This window comes from Cyprinodon tularosa, unplaced genomic scaffold, assembly GCF_016077235.1.
Source record: "Cyprinodon tularosa strain WSP-4 unplaced genomic scaffold, ASM1607723v1 ctg26, whole genome shotgun sequence".
NCBI classification, from domain to species: domain Eukaryota; kingdom Metazoa; phylum Chordata; class Actinopteri; order Cyprinodontiformes; family Cyprinodontidae; genus Cyprinodon; species Cyprinodon tularosa.
The window spans coordinates 2986788-3001971 of NW_024038961.1; the positions used below are offsets into that span (position 1 = coordinate 2986788).

Below are 15184 nucleotides of genomic sequence, written 5' to 3' on the forward strand. Positions count from 1 at the left end.
TCAGCCCCAATTAGAGATAACCCGCTAATTACCGACGCGCACACACGTGCGCACACTCCTCCTGACTCAAGGGAGCAAAGCCACGATAAAACCCCGACACTGAGACACAAAGGGCGGTGTGGGTGAGTGTGTAAAAGCTGGGGGGTGGGGTGCCAATATGTAGGTCGGGTGCAGGATTTCCTACCGATCATCTCCTGGATGATAACACTCACACATACTGGGAGGAAGGCACATGAGGGTAACAAAGGCTTACCGTGGCGGAGTGAGCGAGGAGCGCGCTGAGCGCCAGCAGCCAGGGCAGCTTCATGGTCGGTGTTTCTGCGGGCGCAGCCTCCCGGTGCCGCCGCTGCTCCCCTCTTCCAGGGAGGTGGAAATAAGAGTAGAAAGCTACCGTTCCTGCCTTTTTTTTATTCTGGCTCCCGGGGGTCTCAGTATAGTCTATCCAACTTCAGATGTGACCATCAGTCCTTCAGGTCCCCTCCTTCTAAGGTAACGCAGGGCCTCCCTCTGCACGCGTCTCCTCGGCGGGTTGCTCCAAATCTCTGCTGCACGGGGCCGATAATTTAAGAATCAGGAGAGGAGCCAGACCAGCCTCCCTCCTTCTCTCTCTCTCTCGCAGTGAGACTGTGCGCACCTCCTTCTCTCTCTCCTCCCCCTCTCCGCTGAGCGCAGGATGTTCCGTATGGCGACGTTGCCCGGCCTTGGAGTTTGGCAGGGGGGAGGAGGAGGGGTGTGTAGCCCGCGTGTGTCTGTTTCAGCTCAGGAGAAGATTAGGGAACCTCTCTGGGCAAAGCCAATGATGCCCCCTGCAGCTGGTTTAAAACACAAGCAGCCTTTAAATATCCAACCTGAACAACATGCATGAGAGGAGATGACTGCTCACACAGCTGCCACACAGCACACTGGGCCTTTTGTGTTGCTGTTCCACACCTTTAACGGACAGCTGCTGTGATTGGCCGAGTCACCGTGATGTCACAACAGTTACCTTAAAAAAAAAAAAAAACAGCCACCTGGTCTGAGATAAGGTCTCCATAGCCTGTTGTCTCTATTTCTGCTTATTAACTGCATAATAAACCATGTTTGAGTTTAATCTGCCCACCCGGCTTTTTTAATAATTCATCCTGATCACTGCTATCTCCTTTTACCAAATTAATTTTCACAGTTGTGTTACAAGTTTAAACTGACACTCATCCAACCACTAAGGAAATATTCCTCCTATGGAGACTGATCCCTTTAGAAATATTACCTATAATCTGAAAAGATTGAAGCTTTTCATCGTAATAAGAATATTTAAGGGGAAGAAAAAACATAAAGGTCTTCTTTAAAGAACTTTATTTGGGACATTGATAGAGAATGATACCTATAAAGTTTGCATCAAAAATCTTTACAACCTTTACTGTAATAAATATTTCAAAATGACATGCATGTTGGAATATTGGAACTTTCCTTACAGGTTTCCTGAAAGCTTGAAGTAACCTTTACAAATATAACATGCATGAAACAAGAGACTCTATCATGTTTCATAATCAACCTCTGCAGGCATGGATTCTTGTCAAATGTTGACCGATCATATCCTTTATGCTTATCTTTTGGAAACCTTTGGAGAAAATTCTCTGAATGAATGTAGCATTTCCTTTAAATGCAACATCCAGCAGATCTTGGAGGCGATGCAATCTGCACAATGCAACATGCAGTGAGCCTTTTAATAATGTTCTTCTTGTTCACAAATAAAAGAGAGAAATTCAGCAGAGATAACCTTCAGAGGACCTTTGGGAATCATTACCTGCAGATTCACTGAAGATCAGAAAAGTCTTTAAATCCAGATTAAGTTATTTGAAAGTGCAACTTTTAGGTTAGCAGTTTCCTGCAGGCTGGGATTTAATTTTGTCTCTCAAACTTGAAAAATGTATTTTTTATTTCCAATTAATTAGTTATACAAAGAGCAAAAACATAATTAAAGACTCAGACTTCAAAAGATAAGGAAAATGTCAACTACAAAGACACAATAAAAAAATTGTTACAAAGCGATAAATCCTCAAATTCTACACGGGCTTAAAAAACAAATACCAAAATAATTATTTTTCATTTATTACTAATTACTTGTTTAAACATTTGAGCCTATATATATTTTGCAGTTGCTTCAAGTTATGTTTTTTATTTCATCCATATGTTCTAACTAAAACCTGATCATATACACTTCCCTCGAGTGATTCAATCATCAAGGTCAGCTTCTCGGTATTAACAACTGATCATTAAAGCTATAAATAGTAAGGATGTCTGTTCTTTGTTGTTTTTTCTGTGTATATATTTTAATATTTGTAAAGGGTGTATGGAGGGGCTGAGAGTAGCTGGAGATCAAGGAGAGCTAATAACTCAGTAATAATTCAGAATCCCCAGAAGAAGAAAGAAACCAGTGCGGTTTTAAGTAAGGGATATAAAACAGGTAGATCAAGGGAGTAGTCAGCAGTTAAACAATAGAAATAATGGCTGCACTTCAAAGGAAAAACCCTAAAAACAAAACTGTTTGTGTCCTTAGATGCAATCACCAGAGCGCGGGGGTGAAGGTATCACCAATCTGCTATACTAACCAATAATTAGCATGAAGAACCAAGGTTTTATGGACCTATGAGATGCAGAAACAAAGGGAGTAATCATCATGGTTTGGGCTTATGTGTTTGCTTCTAGCATGTGTATTTTTTTCCGTATAGATGATGAAACGAGCGATAGCAGCAACTGAAATTATAGGATCAGGAAAACTATTTTATCAACTTAAAGGAGGGTTCACTTTCTTTAAAACATTCCATCTGCTGAAGAGGAAACTGAAGGAACTCACACTCCAAAATAAGCAACAACCCCACATTAGCAGTCTTAACTTAAAGCAGTTGGTTCTAATTTTTGACCATCTTGATATTTTTTAAGAAAATCACCCTATTCCTGTCTGGAGCAGCAGAGTCGCCCCCAGCCCAATGTTCAGACAAACATCTGGATCGCTGTGAACAAAAGCCGGACAGGTCAGAACAAGTCAGACTGTCGTAACCATGTAACTTAAAGACCACAGGAGGGCTGATATGTTTCCACAGATACCTTCTATCACCCAACAGCCTGAATGTTTACCGTCATGCTTCCTGGAGCCCATTAGTTCAATCCAAACTCTAAGCAGAGCAATAACTGGAGCCTGCATGACTCATCTTATCCCTCGTGTCATCGTTCTTCCTCCACTTGTGATCGTTGAATGATCTGGAGCTGAAATAATAGACCCTGCTGGTGGTACATGAGTTAAATGATTGTTTAGTTGGGGGGGAGGCTCAGCGTTGTCGCCTGTCAGGAGGGCCACATTAGGGCGCAAGCCTCATTAATCAGCCAGAGCATCAGCAGAGCACCTTGGTCATCCGAGCCACATTGCTGCGACAGACGACACCTGGGAGACTTTTAAAGCCCTATGTTGGATCTTTTTTCAAGAGGGTTTATACGTGAACCTAGCTGAGGGATTTTAAAACGACAACCAGGTAAAAAGCTTTGAATTTATTGTGGATTTACCAGTTATAGGACAAGAGGAAGAATATATTCTTCACTTGTTTTGCAGGAGTATACTGCTAATCAATCTGATCTCATGCTGAATGGACTCAGTAGTTTTTACTATTTTATCTTGTGCTTTTATGAGGGCCATTAATCTATTTTGAAGTCTCTTGAAGAGATTAAAGTCATGCATCATTCTCCTCATCTTTTTCTAATTTTCTTGTGAAGAACTCTGATTGGTCAGCTTTGTGCTCCTGCTGCAACATTCATTTTTTTCCAAGTTTCAAGCATCGATTTCCGTGCACTTAAAGGATTTATTTGGGAGTGGCTCCCTATATTTAAAAATTCCATCCAGTTATTACAATGCAACTGCGTCACTGGTAGTCAAAGGGGCCCACAGCATAATACCACCACTTTGCTCTATTGAATCACCATGAATCCATCAGAGTTGCTTCATGTTTTGTGGCCAGACAGTTAATTGCATGTCTTGTCTGGCTATAAAACAGTTCTGCAGAAGGCATTCAACTCATCCATCTGGTCGGCTGCTGATCTAAGTCAAGCTTAAAGGGCCCTCACCCCCAGATAAAGATGAGTTTGCAAAGTAAGAGCCTAAACCCGCTATTAAATCTGACTTCTAATTATTTTTTTAAATGCCTCTATATCTGTACCAAACACATTGTAAAAGCCCAAGAGGGATGCTTAAAACTTCTGATTTTTAGAGATTAAATATCCAGCCAGATGTTTTCAAGTGGCTATAACACACAGGGGTTAGGTGTGGACAAACTTTTTCATTGTTTAGGATCTTTTATTGTTGATGCAAAATCATGGGTAATTCTAGACAGTGGCCACATGTAGAGCTGTTCTTGGCCCCGTACAGAAAATTGTACAAAATTTAAATGCAATTCCATTTTTTCTTAAAGATAGGTGTATATTATATTGATTTAAGCAGGTAGAGAAGATAAATTTGCTGATGGAATAAAAAACACTCAATGAAGGGCAAATTCACATATTTTAAGAAACTTAACTTTTTTTAGATCAGTGTTAGCAGTATGATACTAAATCATACAGATATATTTCCTCTTTAATACTTTTTATAACCAATTAGAAATTACATGTTTGCGGCTCACTTAGACTAAAAAAAAAAACATGCTCTTGCTTGCTTATTTTTTTGCCCTCATGAAAAATCGCCATCACCAAAGGTAAATTTAGTCTAGAACCACCACTGTGCAAACTTCACAATGTTAGCTTTTTTTCCCCATCCAATCTTTCCTTTTAAATAAGCTTAAAAAGCTCAAAATGAATAATTCCAGCACATTTTAAGAAACTTTCAAACATGCAAAATGAAACACACTAGAGACTGTGAAATTTTCAAAGTTTTTTTTGTTTTGTTTGGTTTCAAAATAAAGATCACACAATTGTTTAGAGACAATCTACAACAGGAGTTACAAAAAATAGTTGCCCAGGCAATAAGCATACACAGGTTCTGTTAACTATACACATATGGTTACAGGTGTGCTCGTAGTAAATATACACAAGGCTGCTCCAAATGTACACCGCCGCCGTGGCGGGACGCCTCTCTCTTACCCAAAAAACATGTATGATACAGCACTTACAGCACTAGAGAAAAATGCCAAACAAAAAACACAAGAATCTCTTCTGTACAATCCACGGATTTACCCCAGAAATCAGTGATGGGGAACTGAAGAGTCGGGCGGGCTTGAAAGAGTAAAATTTCATTCCCCATCCCAACCAGCATACCGATGCACAAAAAAATCATGGGGTAAAGCACTCCTATAAAAAGATCATTTAATAAAAAAGAAAAAAAAAAAGAAAAAGAACCTTCAACATAAGCCAGAAGACACCACTAAGTCAAACAGAATGTGTCCAACTGGGAGACAGTGGGAGACCGAACGTCTTTAAGTTAAGCAGTGACATGATAATGATAAAACCGAGCGTGGCGAATCTTTGTACAAGTACTACGCTGTATAGAAAGGGCTTTTCAAAACAAAAAAATTTGATATTACAATTTACAATATACAACAACTCATATGTCACAACCAATGAGGTGAGAATATACACTGAAATGCACAGATTATTTTTTCTAGTGATTTTTTTTTTTCTTTTTTTCATCTCATACCAAAAAAGGGTGGTAAAGCACTTACATTACAAGGGTTTACAAATGTACAATTATACAGTCAGAAGTATGTGGTCACTACTAGGATACATTATAGATACAGATTCAACATCAAAAACCAGAAAAAACTACAAAGTTTTATATATATATTTATATATATATATATATTTGCAAAGGTCTACACCAAGTATACACGTTATATTTATAGAAGCAAGACCAGAAAAACTAATCTCCCATGCTAAATGATCTGTCTGCTGGTTAAGCTGATGGCATGTGTGGATTTGTCTATGATTCTGTGATGTTGGACAAATTAAATACTCCATCTCATAGTGGTAAATATCTTCACTGCGCTGAGGTGGAGGAGGATGGGGAACCAGGATTGTGTTCAGCAGTAGCAAAAAAGTGAATGGTTTGAGTTCATTTGAAACAGCAAAATAAAGAAAAAAAATAAAAAGAGGGGTTTAGAGTAACAAAAAAAAAAATGAAGGAAAGAAAGAAGAGGGGATCAGGTAACACCTCTCCATCATCCATCCCCGTCTGTGCTGCATCCCCGACTCAGCGGGGGGAGGGGTGGCAAATAAAACAATCCAAGGCCGCCTGCCGTCCTCAGAGGAGGGGGTTTTGAAGGGTCAGACGGGGGCAGCCGAGGTGGAGCTGGTGGTCCCAACAGCTTGATGAAGGTTAGCCTAAAGGTCGGGGGAAGGGATTTCAGGGTTGGAGGAGGCCTCACATGATGCCGTTAGGAGGACCGCAGATAGGACCCAGATCCACGCCGTTCTTCATGTAGTACTTCTCCAGCTTGGCGAGGATGTGTTTTCCATATGTGTATTTCCTCAGGGTCTGAATGTGGGGCCGGATCTGAGCAGGCGGGGAGAGACACGCCGCAGTTAGTCACACTGGATTTATGAGACACTCATTACACTAATGTGCTCAGACCTCAGTGGGCAAACCAGGACCTGTGAGTGGGCAGCTGAGAAACCCACACCTTTTCTTCCTGTATGTCTGTGAGTAGACCTAAACTCACCATAATAAACATTAAAAGGCGGAGCCTCACCAGCCCGCTTTATTTGTGCTTCTTTTGAACTACCAAAATCAAAAAGGGTCTTTCTTCACTTACATGCTGACAAAAGGGAAACAATGTTTCAACATCTTTTCCAGATTTCTCTGACAGTTTTTACAGACCACTGTGGGCACTTTAGTAGAAAACAAAGTTTAGTTTCATTCAGGGGAAGATTAACCTACATTAAACCCCATTTTAACTATCTGATCCATTTCTGCTCACCATCTAGAACTCACCCAGTTTAAGAAGCTCTGGTGAAATTTAAAACCCTGAACTAAGGGGCTCTTAGGGTCAAACAAGCAAACCATTTGTTTTTAAAATATCAGTGGGTCCTTTCAGTAATTTAAAACAAATTTCGATGTTGCAAATAAATGTTAAAACACATTACAATATCAAAAAAAATAATAGTTTTCATACACTTTTTTCCCCAAACCCATTCAGACCTGGAAGATTAATCAAAATCCATAATGTGTAGTAAACCTCTAATAAAGACTGGCCATTTTTTAATAAACCAACTGGCAGCTTTTAGGAAACTGAATGAACGTAAGAATAAACAGCAACAAGAGATTTGCGGTCACTGTGAGCCCCTAAACTGATAAACTGGCTTTTAATGAAAGGATTCTTACCATAGATTAACTTAAAATACCTGCAAAAGTCTAAACTGGATTAATGGTTAAAGTTTCTTAAAACATAGTCTTATATAGATATAGATTTATAAAATGTATAAATATACAAACAAGAAAGCTTGTTAGTATTTGAACAATCTTGGAATTAAATGATCATAACGTAGGGATTAGAAGTCCCCGAGCCGTTTACAGTTTTATCTGGTTAAAGACCTGGTAGTTGTTTACAAAACAAAGATCCTGTGCAAACATTTCCAAGTAATAGTTTTTAAAAACCTCTAGGCATAATTTCCCCCACAACACCTAGTAGCCCACAAGCTACTACTACCGAGAAATAATTAGGGAGGAAAATGAATTAGTAAATATTGGATTTATAGAATGAACACAAAAAATAAGAATAGTCTAGAATTAAAATCAGGCTTTAAAGGTAATATTAAAGGATTACTACTTTTACCAACCTTATGCATTACGATTTTGCGCTGTGTGGGTTCAGCCACGTCGATCATCTTCTGCACCACGTAGTTGGCATACTGGTCCTTCATCATGGTGTATAAGGCACTATGGGGACCCTCGGTCAGGCTGCACACTTCGTCTATCAGCAGAGCTCGTTCTGCCCGAGACGCGTGGGTCACACACTTTTCTACCACATTGCTGAGGGAGACGCAATAACAGGATGATTGTTAGGATGACCTTCATGACTTTCCCCTCCAAAAATAAACAAATGTTATAATTAGCCATTAGAAAAAAAGACACTTCGTCCTTCCTCTTAACTTTCCCAGTGTTTGGACCCAACACTATGAACAGCTAGTTTCTTGAGTAATTAACACTACTTCGGTTAATTTTTAAAACAAACTCCCCACAGATGTTATAGGAAAACTAAGAAAGTTTTTCCTTCCACTGAACTTTCCATTAAGGTGTTTGTCGATAAAACTCTGAACAGATAGCTTTAATGGAATTTAAGATTTTTTTTTTTGTTTTACACCATTTCAGAATAAAAATTAGTCATTCAATGGGACTTTTATAAGGCAACCTGTTCCAAATTATTTTCAGACATATAAATAAGTCTTTCCAACACATATAATTGAAAATCATACCGGAAGGATTTGTATTAGAACCAATTGACAATTTGTGCTACTGGGAGCGAAAGAACAAAGTGTTGTTGGTGCTTAGACTAACAGGCCCCAACAGAGAATGATAAAACCCTCAAGGCCAAATAAAAAAGCTGACATTGTTAAAGGGGTAAAACATTTTCAGGTGTGGCTGCAATTAGAGAAATGAAATGAAAGGAAAACCGGCAGAAGACGTGCACAGGCATCTGTTGGAATTTTTTACCTGGCAAACTTGTGCTGGCTCAGTCCCAGTACGTTGCCTCTTATTTCAGCCACGATTTTGCTCTTATCCTCGGCCCGGCCGTGCTCCAACACGTGCTGGATTACGTAGTTTCCATACTGGTCCTGAATCAAACAAACCGCAAATACTTTCAACCAAAGTGAGAGGAGGACAGCTGGTGGGTCTGACGTCACGTCAGACGATCGCCAGCTTCTGTAAATCTGGAGGCTCAGAGAGAAGAGCTCGTTTGAGGATCGTCATGGCAGCCAACGACGCTCTGTGTGTTTTACCTGCACGAGCTGCTCTGTGTGCTGATGGAGCTCCTCCAGTATAGGCAGCGTCTGTTCGGGAAGGCAGTGTTCGAGAATACGCTGGATGACTCGGCAGCCGTATGGGTGAGTGGAGAGGGCAAAGACCTGCAACGGGAATAATTATTCATAATTAGTTACTTCCCGAACAAACACAAAAGGTGAGGTGAGTCAGCATGAAGCTGATGTTCTTTTTCCAAATATCTTTCCATGCTCTCTCTCTCAAAGCAAACCCAACCCTGCAGGGAGAAAGGTGAAACATAATTCCTTCTCTACCTTCAAGCATCATAAACAAATCTTACCCACCGAGCAGAAACTATGCAGTTACACAATTCCTACATGCAATGCAACAGAAACATCATTCAATGCCATGACTAATTTCTCACAGGCAAAAGCTCAACCAGCTCCTGCAGAAGTATTCCCAAAGACTTTCCTACGTCTTCCTAGCCAGGTTTTTAACGTTAACTAAAAACTAACTGAAAAATTCAATATACTAATGAAATCAGAATTTTAAGAGAGAATGTGCTTAGTTTTCATTTGTCCAAGTCTAGTTTCTAAAACCTGTTCTTGCAGTACCACATTATGCCAGCAGATGGCAGCTGTGACAGTCAGGTCATTTGTGTCCTATTACATGAAACACTACAACTATAATAAATCTAAAAGTTTTCATGCCTCGATTAAGTTACTGGAGAACAATAAGGCCTTAAAGTTTTCAGACTTGATAGCAATATACTTAAGTTAAACCCCTGTGTTTTTAATTTAATTTTCTTTCTCATTCTTTTATATTGTTTCTTTTACTGAAAGAAAACTGTTATGGATAGCATATGTTCAATTGTACGTTTCTGGTTTTCTGTAAGTGTTTTTTTGGATTTCTGAAAATAAAAGTTAAATAAAAAAAATTAAAAATAAAATAAATATATATATATATATATATATATATATATATATATATATATATATATATATATATATATATATATATATAAAAATCTAAAATTAAAGTAATTTGACAGATATACAGGTTCCAGGGATCTGATTTGTTCATTTGTAGACTGTACAATGCAGACTCAGGACATTTGAGTGCAGGAAGCACATGTAAGACCCGGTTTGTAACAATGTGTCAAGGGTTTAACTTTTCCTTAGAAAAATACTTACAAAGAAATAGAATATAAAATCAGAAGTCAAAATTAAATAATAATGAAACCTAATGCATATTTCAAAACTATTTGAACTGTGGTGCCTGGAAAGAAAAATTACAGCTGCAGGTCTTTCCAGCTCTGCCTCTACCTGCTGTTTACATCTACAGACTGAAATGTTTCCTCCTATTGCTTTAACAATCAACCCCAGAACATAATACAGCCCAACCAGGTTTCATCACAAGGATGATGTGTTAAAATTGGGACAAAGAGTTCAGGTTATTTATTTATTACGTATGTTTTTTTTTTCATAGTTTGGCCAGCAATGCGCTTTATACTGGAGATATTTTTGAAATTATTAACACGTGATTATATCATTTCACATGTTATCTTCACATTAAACCGCAAGAGGGAGCTCTGGGCCTTTGTTGATCATTTCAACATTGGCGTTAACTTATAAAAACAACTGAGAAGGGCTTAACAGCAATGCCGCTGAAAAGAAAATCATAATCTGTTAATTACAAGCTGCAAGTAGAAAAATATGCAGCCGAAAACAGTAACTGAAATGAGCCGCCCACTGCTCCCCAAGGGGACGGGTTAAATGCAGAGAGAGAATTTTATTGTGCTGTACTTCTAACAGTGTAATGACAATTAAAAGCTGGGTTTAAAAACGAAGCGACAGAGGATGAAGATTTCATTGGATTTAGTCATTTTGAGTGACACGGATGGTTTGATAAAATTGTTAGCATGTTATTTAAGCTATAGTGATCTGAATAACTCTTAATATGTAAACATACCAGGTTCTCAGTATATTGTTTATGTTTCACGCAACAATCATTTAGCCTGTTGTTGCCTCTATTCAAGTTTTTTTAATTGCCTTTCAAGAGGTCAGGTCTGTTCTTGGTGTTGGATTTTATCAAAGAAATTTCCCCCCAAAATGTATCTGATTGTCCACTTTCTATCACACTTATCCCATCAGCAGGGTCGTGAGGGGTGCTGGTGCCTATCTCCAGGTGCTAAAGGGCGAGAGGCGGGGTACAACCTGGACAGGTCACCAGTCCATCGCAGGGCAACAGAGAGACAAACAGGACAAACAACCATTCACACACACACTCACACCTAAGGAGAATTTAGAGAAGCCAATTAACTTAACAGTCATGTTTTTTGGAGCGTGGGAGGAAGCGGGAATACCTGAAGAGAACCCATGCATGCTCAGGGAGAACATGCAAACTCCATGCAGAAAGACCCTGGGCTGGAATTCAAACCCGGAACCTTCTTGCTGCAATGCAGCAATGCTACCCACTGCCCACTGAGCAGCCTATACGTCTTTTCTTTCTTTATTATGCATTTTGTGGCTGCTGCAACTTGTACTCCAGAGCAACTTATAATCCAGAAAATATGGTGTATATCTTTTACCATAGGCCTCTTTGTGTTACCAGTTCAGGTGGATGCATCATTGGGATGATGTTTTAATTTCTCCACTTTATCTCTGAAGCTACTTTGGTTATTAATGTGGCTGTTTGTTAACAAACACACCACTAATTAGTCCAGTCACTTTTATTCAAGGTTCTAAGAGTAAAGGGGGTAGATTACAAACATATACTCAGAAATATGCCTTGTTAAGCTTGAGTACAGACCCGTTACAGTGACACTGTTAGTTAACTAATAGAATCATTTATTATTTCCTTTAACATTTTCTTTAAAGAAAACCGCTAACTTATTGATGTGAGCTTTGGAATTATGTGTGTTTGGTGGTCAGACACTAAATGAACCAGGATAGACTGTAAGGTAGGACCTACCTGTCCCTTAAAGGCTTCAATGATGAAGTGCAGCGCGTGAGGTTGGACGCATTCAATGCACTTCTGCACGACGTGGTTCCCGTTCTGGTCCTTCACACACTTCAACACGTGGCCGTCGAGCTCGCGCACCATATCGCTCTGCAGGGGAGGGGAGTGTAAATGTTAGTAATCAAATACATCCTGAAGGCATTTTGCAGGCTCTAGTGTGGCTCAGTGCCCAACAAATAACCCTGGACTTTTAACAGATGCCCTACTGGGAAATCTATTGGGGTCCATTAAGGAAAGATTGATAGTCATTTCTGTTTTCACTGCTCACAAACACTTTTCTAAAAAAATATATGATTTGAGTGAATGTATATCCTGCCTAGAATTGTCTAGATACCTGCAGTTCCACATTTGCATACAAACAGAGCCATCACTGGTGTGTGTGCGAGGAGCCTGCTGTTACCAACAACATCAACCCCATACAGAAGATGAAACATGCTTTCAAAGCAGGCAGGCACGCACACCTCTCAACACTGATCTACGAGGGACCCTCGCCCCTTTACATCCAAACAGTGAAGCAGGGGATAATAAATATTCTTTGAAACTGGAGCACCTGGATGTTAATCATTATCCCCTTTCAGTAAAACAAAAAAACAAAAAAAAACAAAAAAACAGGGGTAGTTGAGTTCAAGACTCAAAGAAAGGGAGGGGTTGTACTTACAATGACCTGCTGATCTGAGGGGATGAACTCCAGAGCTTTCTGGATGACCCTGCAGCCATACATCTGCAGGGCCAGAGACAGAACGTGACCTCGGATCCTTTCAGCCAGAGCAAGCTTCTGATCCAAACTCCCAAACTGAAAGAAAACAAACCCGTAACTCTTCCCTTCAAATTTATTACACCGTGCATCAACCCCCGATGAGGGTGCCTGATCTTCCCTACAAACCTCAAAGAACTTCTGGATAACGTAGTTTCCGAACACGTCAACCATGAGCTGATAGGCTGCCTGCAAGATCTCACTGAAAACGAGCTGGCGCTCCGCTGAACTGGCTCGCTCCAATTTCAGCTGGATGAACCTTTAGAAATGTAAAAAATACAAAACGTTAAGGATCGAACACACAGATGTACTTGTTGTCTTCATCAATATTTCAATCTCTGTTTGCTTTGGGAAAATGAAAAAAAAAAAGGCAGATGTCTGAAAATCCACTCGGATCGTTGAGAGGATTTACAGAGTTTGGTCGGCAGCGAAAACAAATAAATGAGCAGAGCAATAAAGGGAGAGAGAAACGGTGCCTATATCTTTAACCTGAGGGGAACAGCCAGACAATATGAGATGATTTTCAGAGTGGAGAGCGTATAAAGAAGGAGATGAAGGAACTGAGCCGCAGCTGTAGAGGTGAAATGATAGAGAGCCATCCTAAGGAGGGAAAACGTCTGGAATGTGAAGACTGGACGCCTTAGTTTATAAATAGTTCATATCAGCAGAAAGCTCTTCACAATCTGTTAAAACACACCCGAAAACTGGGAGAGTGGTTTCCATGGCGCCAAATTAAAGGAACAGAACCACAGAGCGGAACAGAGATGGTACCAAATTGTTCTTATGAAATGCTTAAGAAAAAAAAAAAAAAAAAAAAAACACCAGCTCAATCCTTTAAGCCTTATAGCCTTTATGGTGGCATAAACTGAACACATCTGAAATAAAAGACATGAGCAAAGCTGATTTGACGGGGATATAAAAAGAAAGTGAAGACTATACCGATTATCTGTTTAAGATCAGATTAACAGGAACTGAGTTCAGGGACTCAAACAGTTAATCCATTTTCTCCCACAAGAAAAGAAGCATTTTTATCACAGGAACCTTTCCAGGTATCGGTGAGAACAACCTTTACCTCCTCTATTTACTGTGTATCCAACAGAGCAGAAAGTTCATTAGCCCAGAAAAAGGCTTCAAGTGTTCAAAGTATTTTAGCCTGCCTGCTTGGTTAAACCTCATCTCCAGTTCATAAATCAGAGCAGCTAAACTCCTCAGTTCAACTGGTACTGAAAGGTTTTTAACAAATTACATGCATTTCATTTATTGCCAAAGAACCAAGGTAATAAACTTTGACATCAAAATATATAACAAACAATAAGCTGAGAGCTTATTTCAGCCAAAGTTATAAAAAATTTAAATTTTTCCTTTGCTCTTTTTCATGAGCCAGTAGCATCTGCAGCGTTAGTTTTAATGCTCCAAAAACATTGAATGCTGCACACTTTAGAATAAAACCTGGCGGCATAGAAACATCCTCCAATGCCTAACTAGAGAGTTGATGTGCAGCATAGTGTTAGAGAGTATAAACATGCTACTTCCTTATATTAGGACTGGAGCATCAAGTCATGCGTACCTGCTGCCATGCTGGTCCTGGCTGAACTCCATGATGTGGCCGGCGATATCTCGGAGCTGCAGGTTGGGGTATCGGTTGTTCCTGAAGTCCTCCAGCAGACGACTCCTTCCCGACGGCATCACGTCCGACATGCCGTAGCGTAGCCGTGAGGATGGAAACAGCTGGCTGCTCGGGGAAAAGAGGGAGGAGGCGGAGCTTGCAGCGTTGCGGTATTTGGCCTCGGCTCCGGGAGCGGCCGAGATGAAGCGGCCGCTACCGTTAGTCAGGCCACCTGTGGGTGAGAGGCATTAAGGGTCATTATCAATTCCAAAAAGGCCTCACAAATGTTGGAGAGGATGAGGAGCAGTGGAAGCTGGAAACATTTACATATCTTCTGGAAATGTCCAAAAATACAGAAAGATCAGTCATGCCATATGTAATGTCCTAGAATGCAAAGTTCCAATGAGACCTGAAGTTCTTTACTTGTGTAAATTATCAGTTGGAGTTGTTCATGACAATCATCATTACCTGGTTAATAGATTGTTGAAAGTGGCTCAAAAACTAAAGAACTGGAGGAAAGAAAAAGTTCCATCAAAGGACCACTGGACAGCTAAAGTGGAGAACATTTTTCTGATGGAAAAACTGAAACTAGGGGTGGGTATTGGCAAAGAAGTCACGATTCGATTCGAATCATGATTCACATGCCACGATGCGATTCTATCACGATGCATCACGATACTTGAAATATTGCGATGCATTGGGATATTTTCACTGAACACTGTAAGAAAAAGATACAGCCCTTACCAGTGGCTGACTGGCTGGGTGTGATCTGGATCGTGTCTTCAATTGATACATAACTGAAAGCAACTGAATTCATACATAGCTGTATTTATTGAAATTACTTTTGGAGGTGTTGCCATGAAAACAAATA

At 39.9% G+C, this 15184-nt stretch overlaps 2 protein-coding genes across 3 annotated transcripts in view; both read right to left on the reverse strand.

The window, feature by feature from the left end:
- sdc3 (syndecan 3) overlaps positions 1-812 on the reverse strand; it is a 55413-nt gene extending 54601 nt beyond the window's left edge. Inside the window, exon 1 of the mRNA XM_038288935.1 lies at positions 254-812. Within this exon, the coding sequence (XP_038144863.1) occupies positions 254-307 (54 nt within the window). The 5' untranslated portion in view covers positions 308-812. The remainder of the gene's footprint in view (positions 1-253) is intronic.
- Positions 813-4878: 4066 nt separating this feature from the next.
- Positions 4879-15184, reverse strand: part of pum1 (pumilio RNA-binding family member 1) — a 36848-nt gene continuing 26542 nt past the window's right edge. For both annotated transcript variants that reach the window (XM_038288737.1, XM_038288738.1), the window contains 8 exons: positions 14275-14545; positions 12837-12966; positions 12612-12746; positions 11906-12043; positions 8953-9078; positions 8666-8787; positions 7792-7984; positions 4879-6508 (listed from right to left, as the gene is read on the reverse strand). In XM_038288737.1, the coding sequence (XP_038144665.1) occupies positions 6377-6508; positions 7792-7984; positions 8666-8787; positions 8953-9078; positions 11906-12043; positions 12612-12746; positions 12837-12966; positions 14275-14545 (1247 nt within the window). In that variant the 3' untranslated portion in view covers positions 4879-6376. The remainder of the gene's footprint in view (positions 6509-7791; positions 7985-8665; positions 8788-8952; positions 9079-11905; positions 12044-12611; positions 12747-12836; positions 12967-14274; positions 14546-15184) is intronic.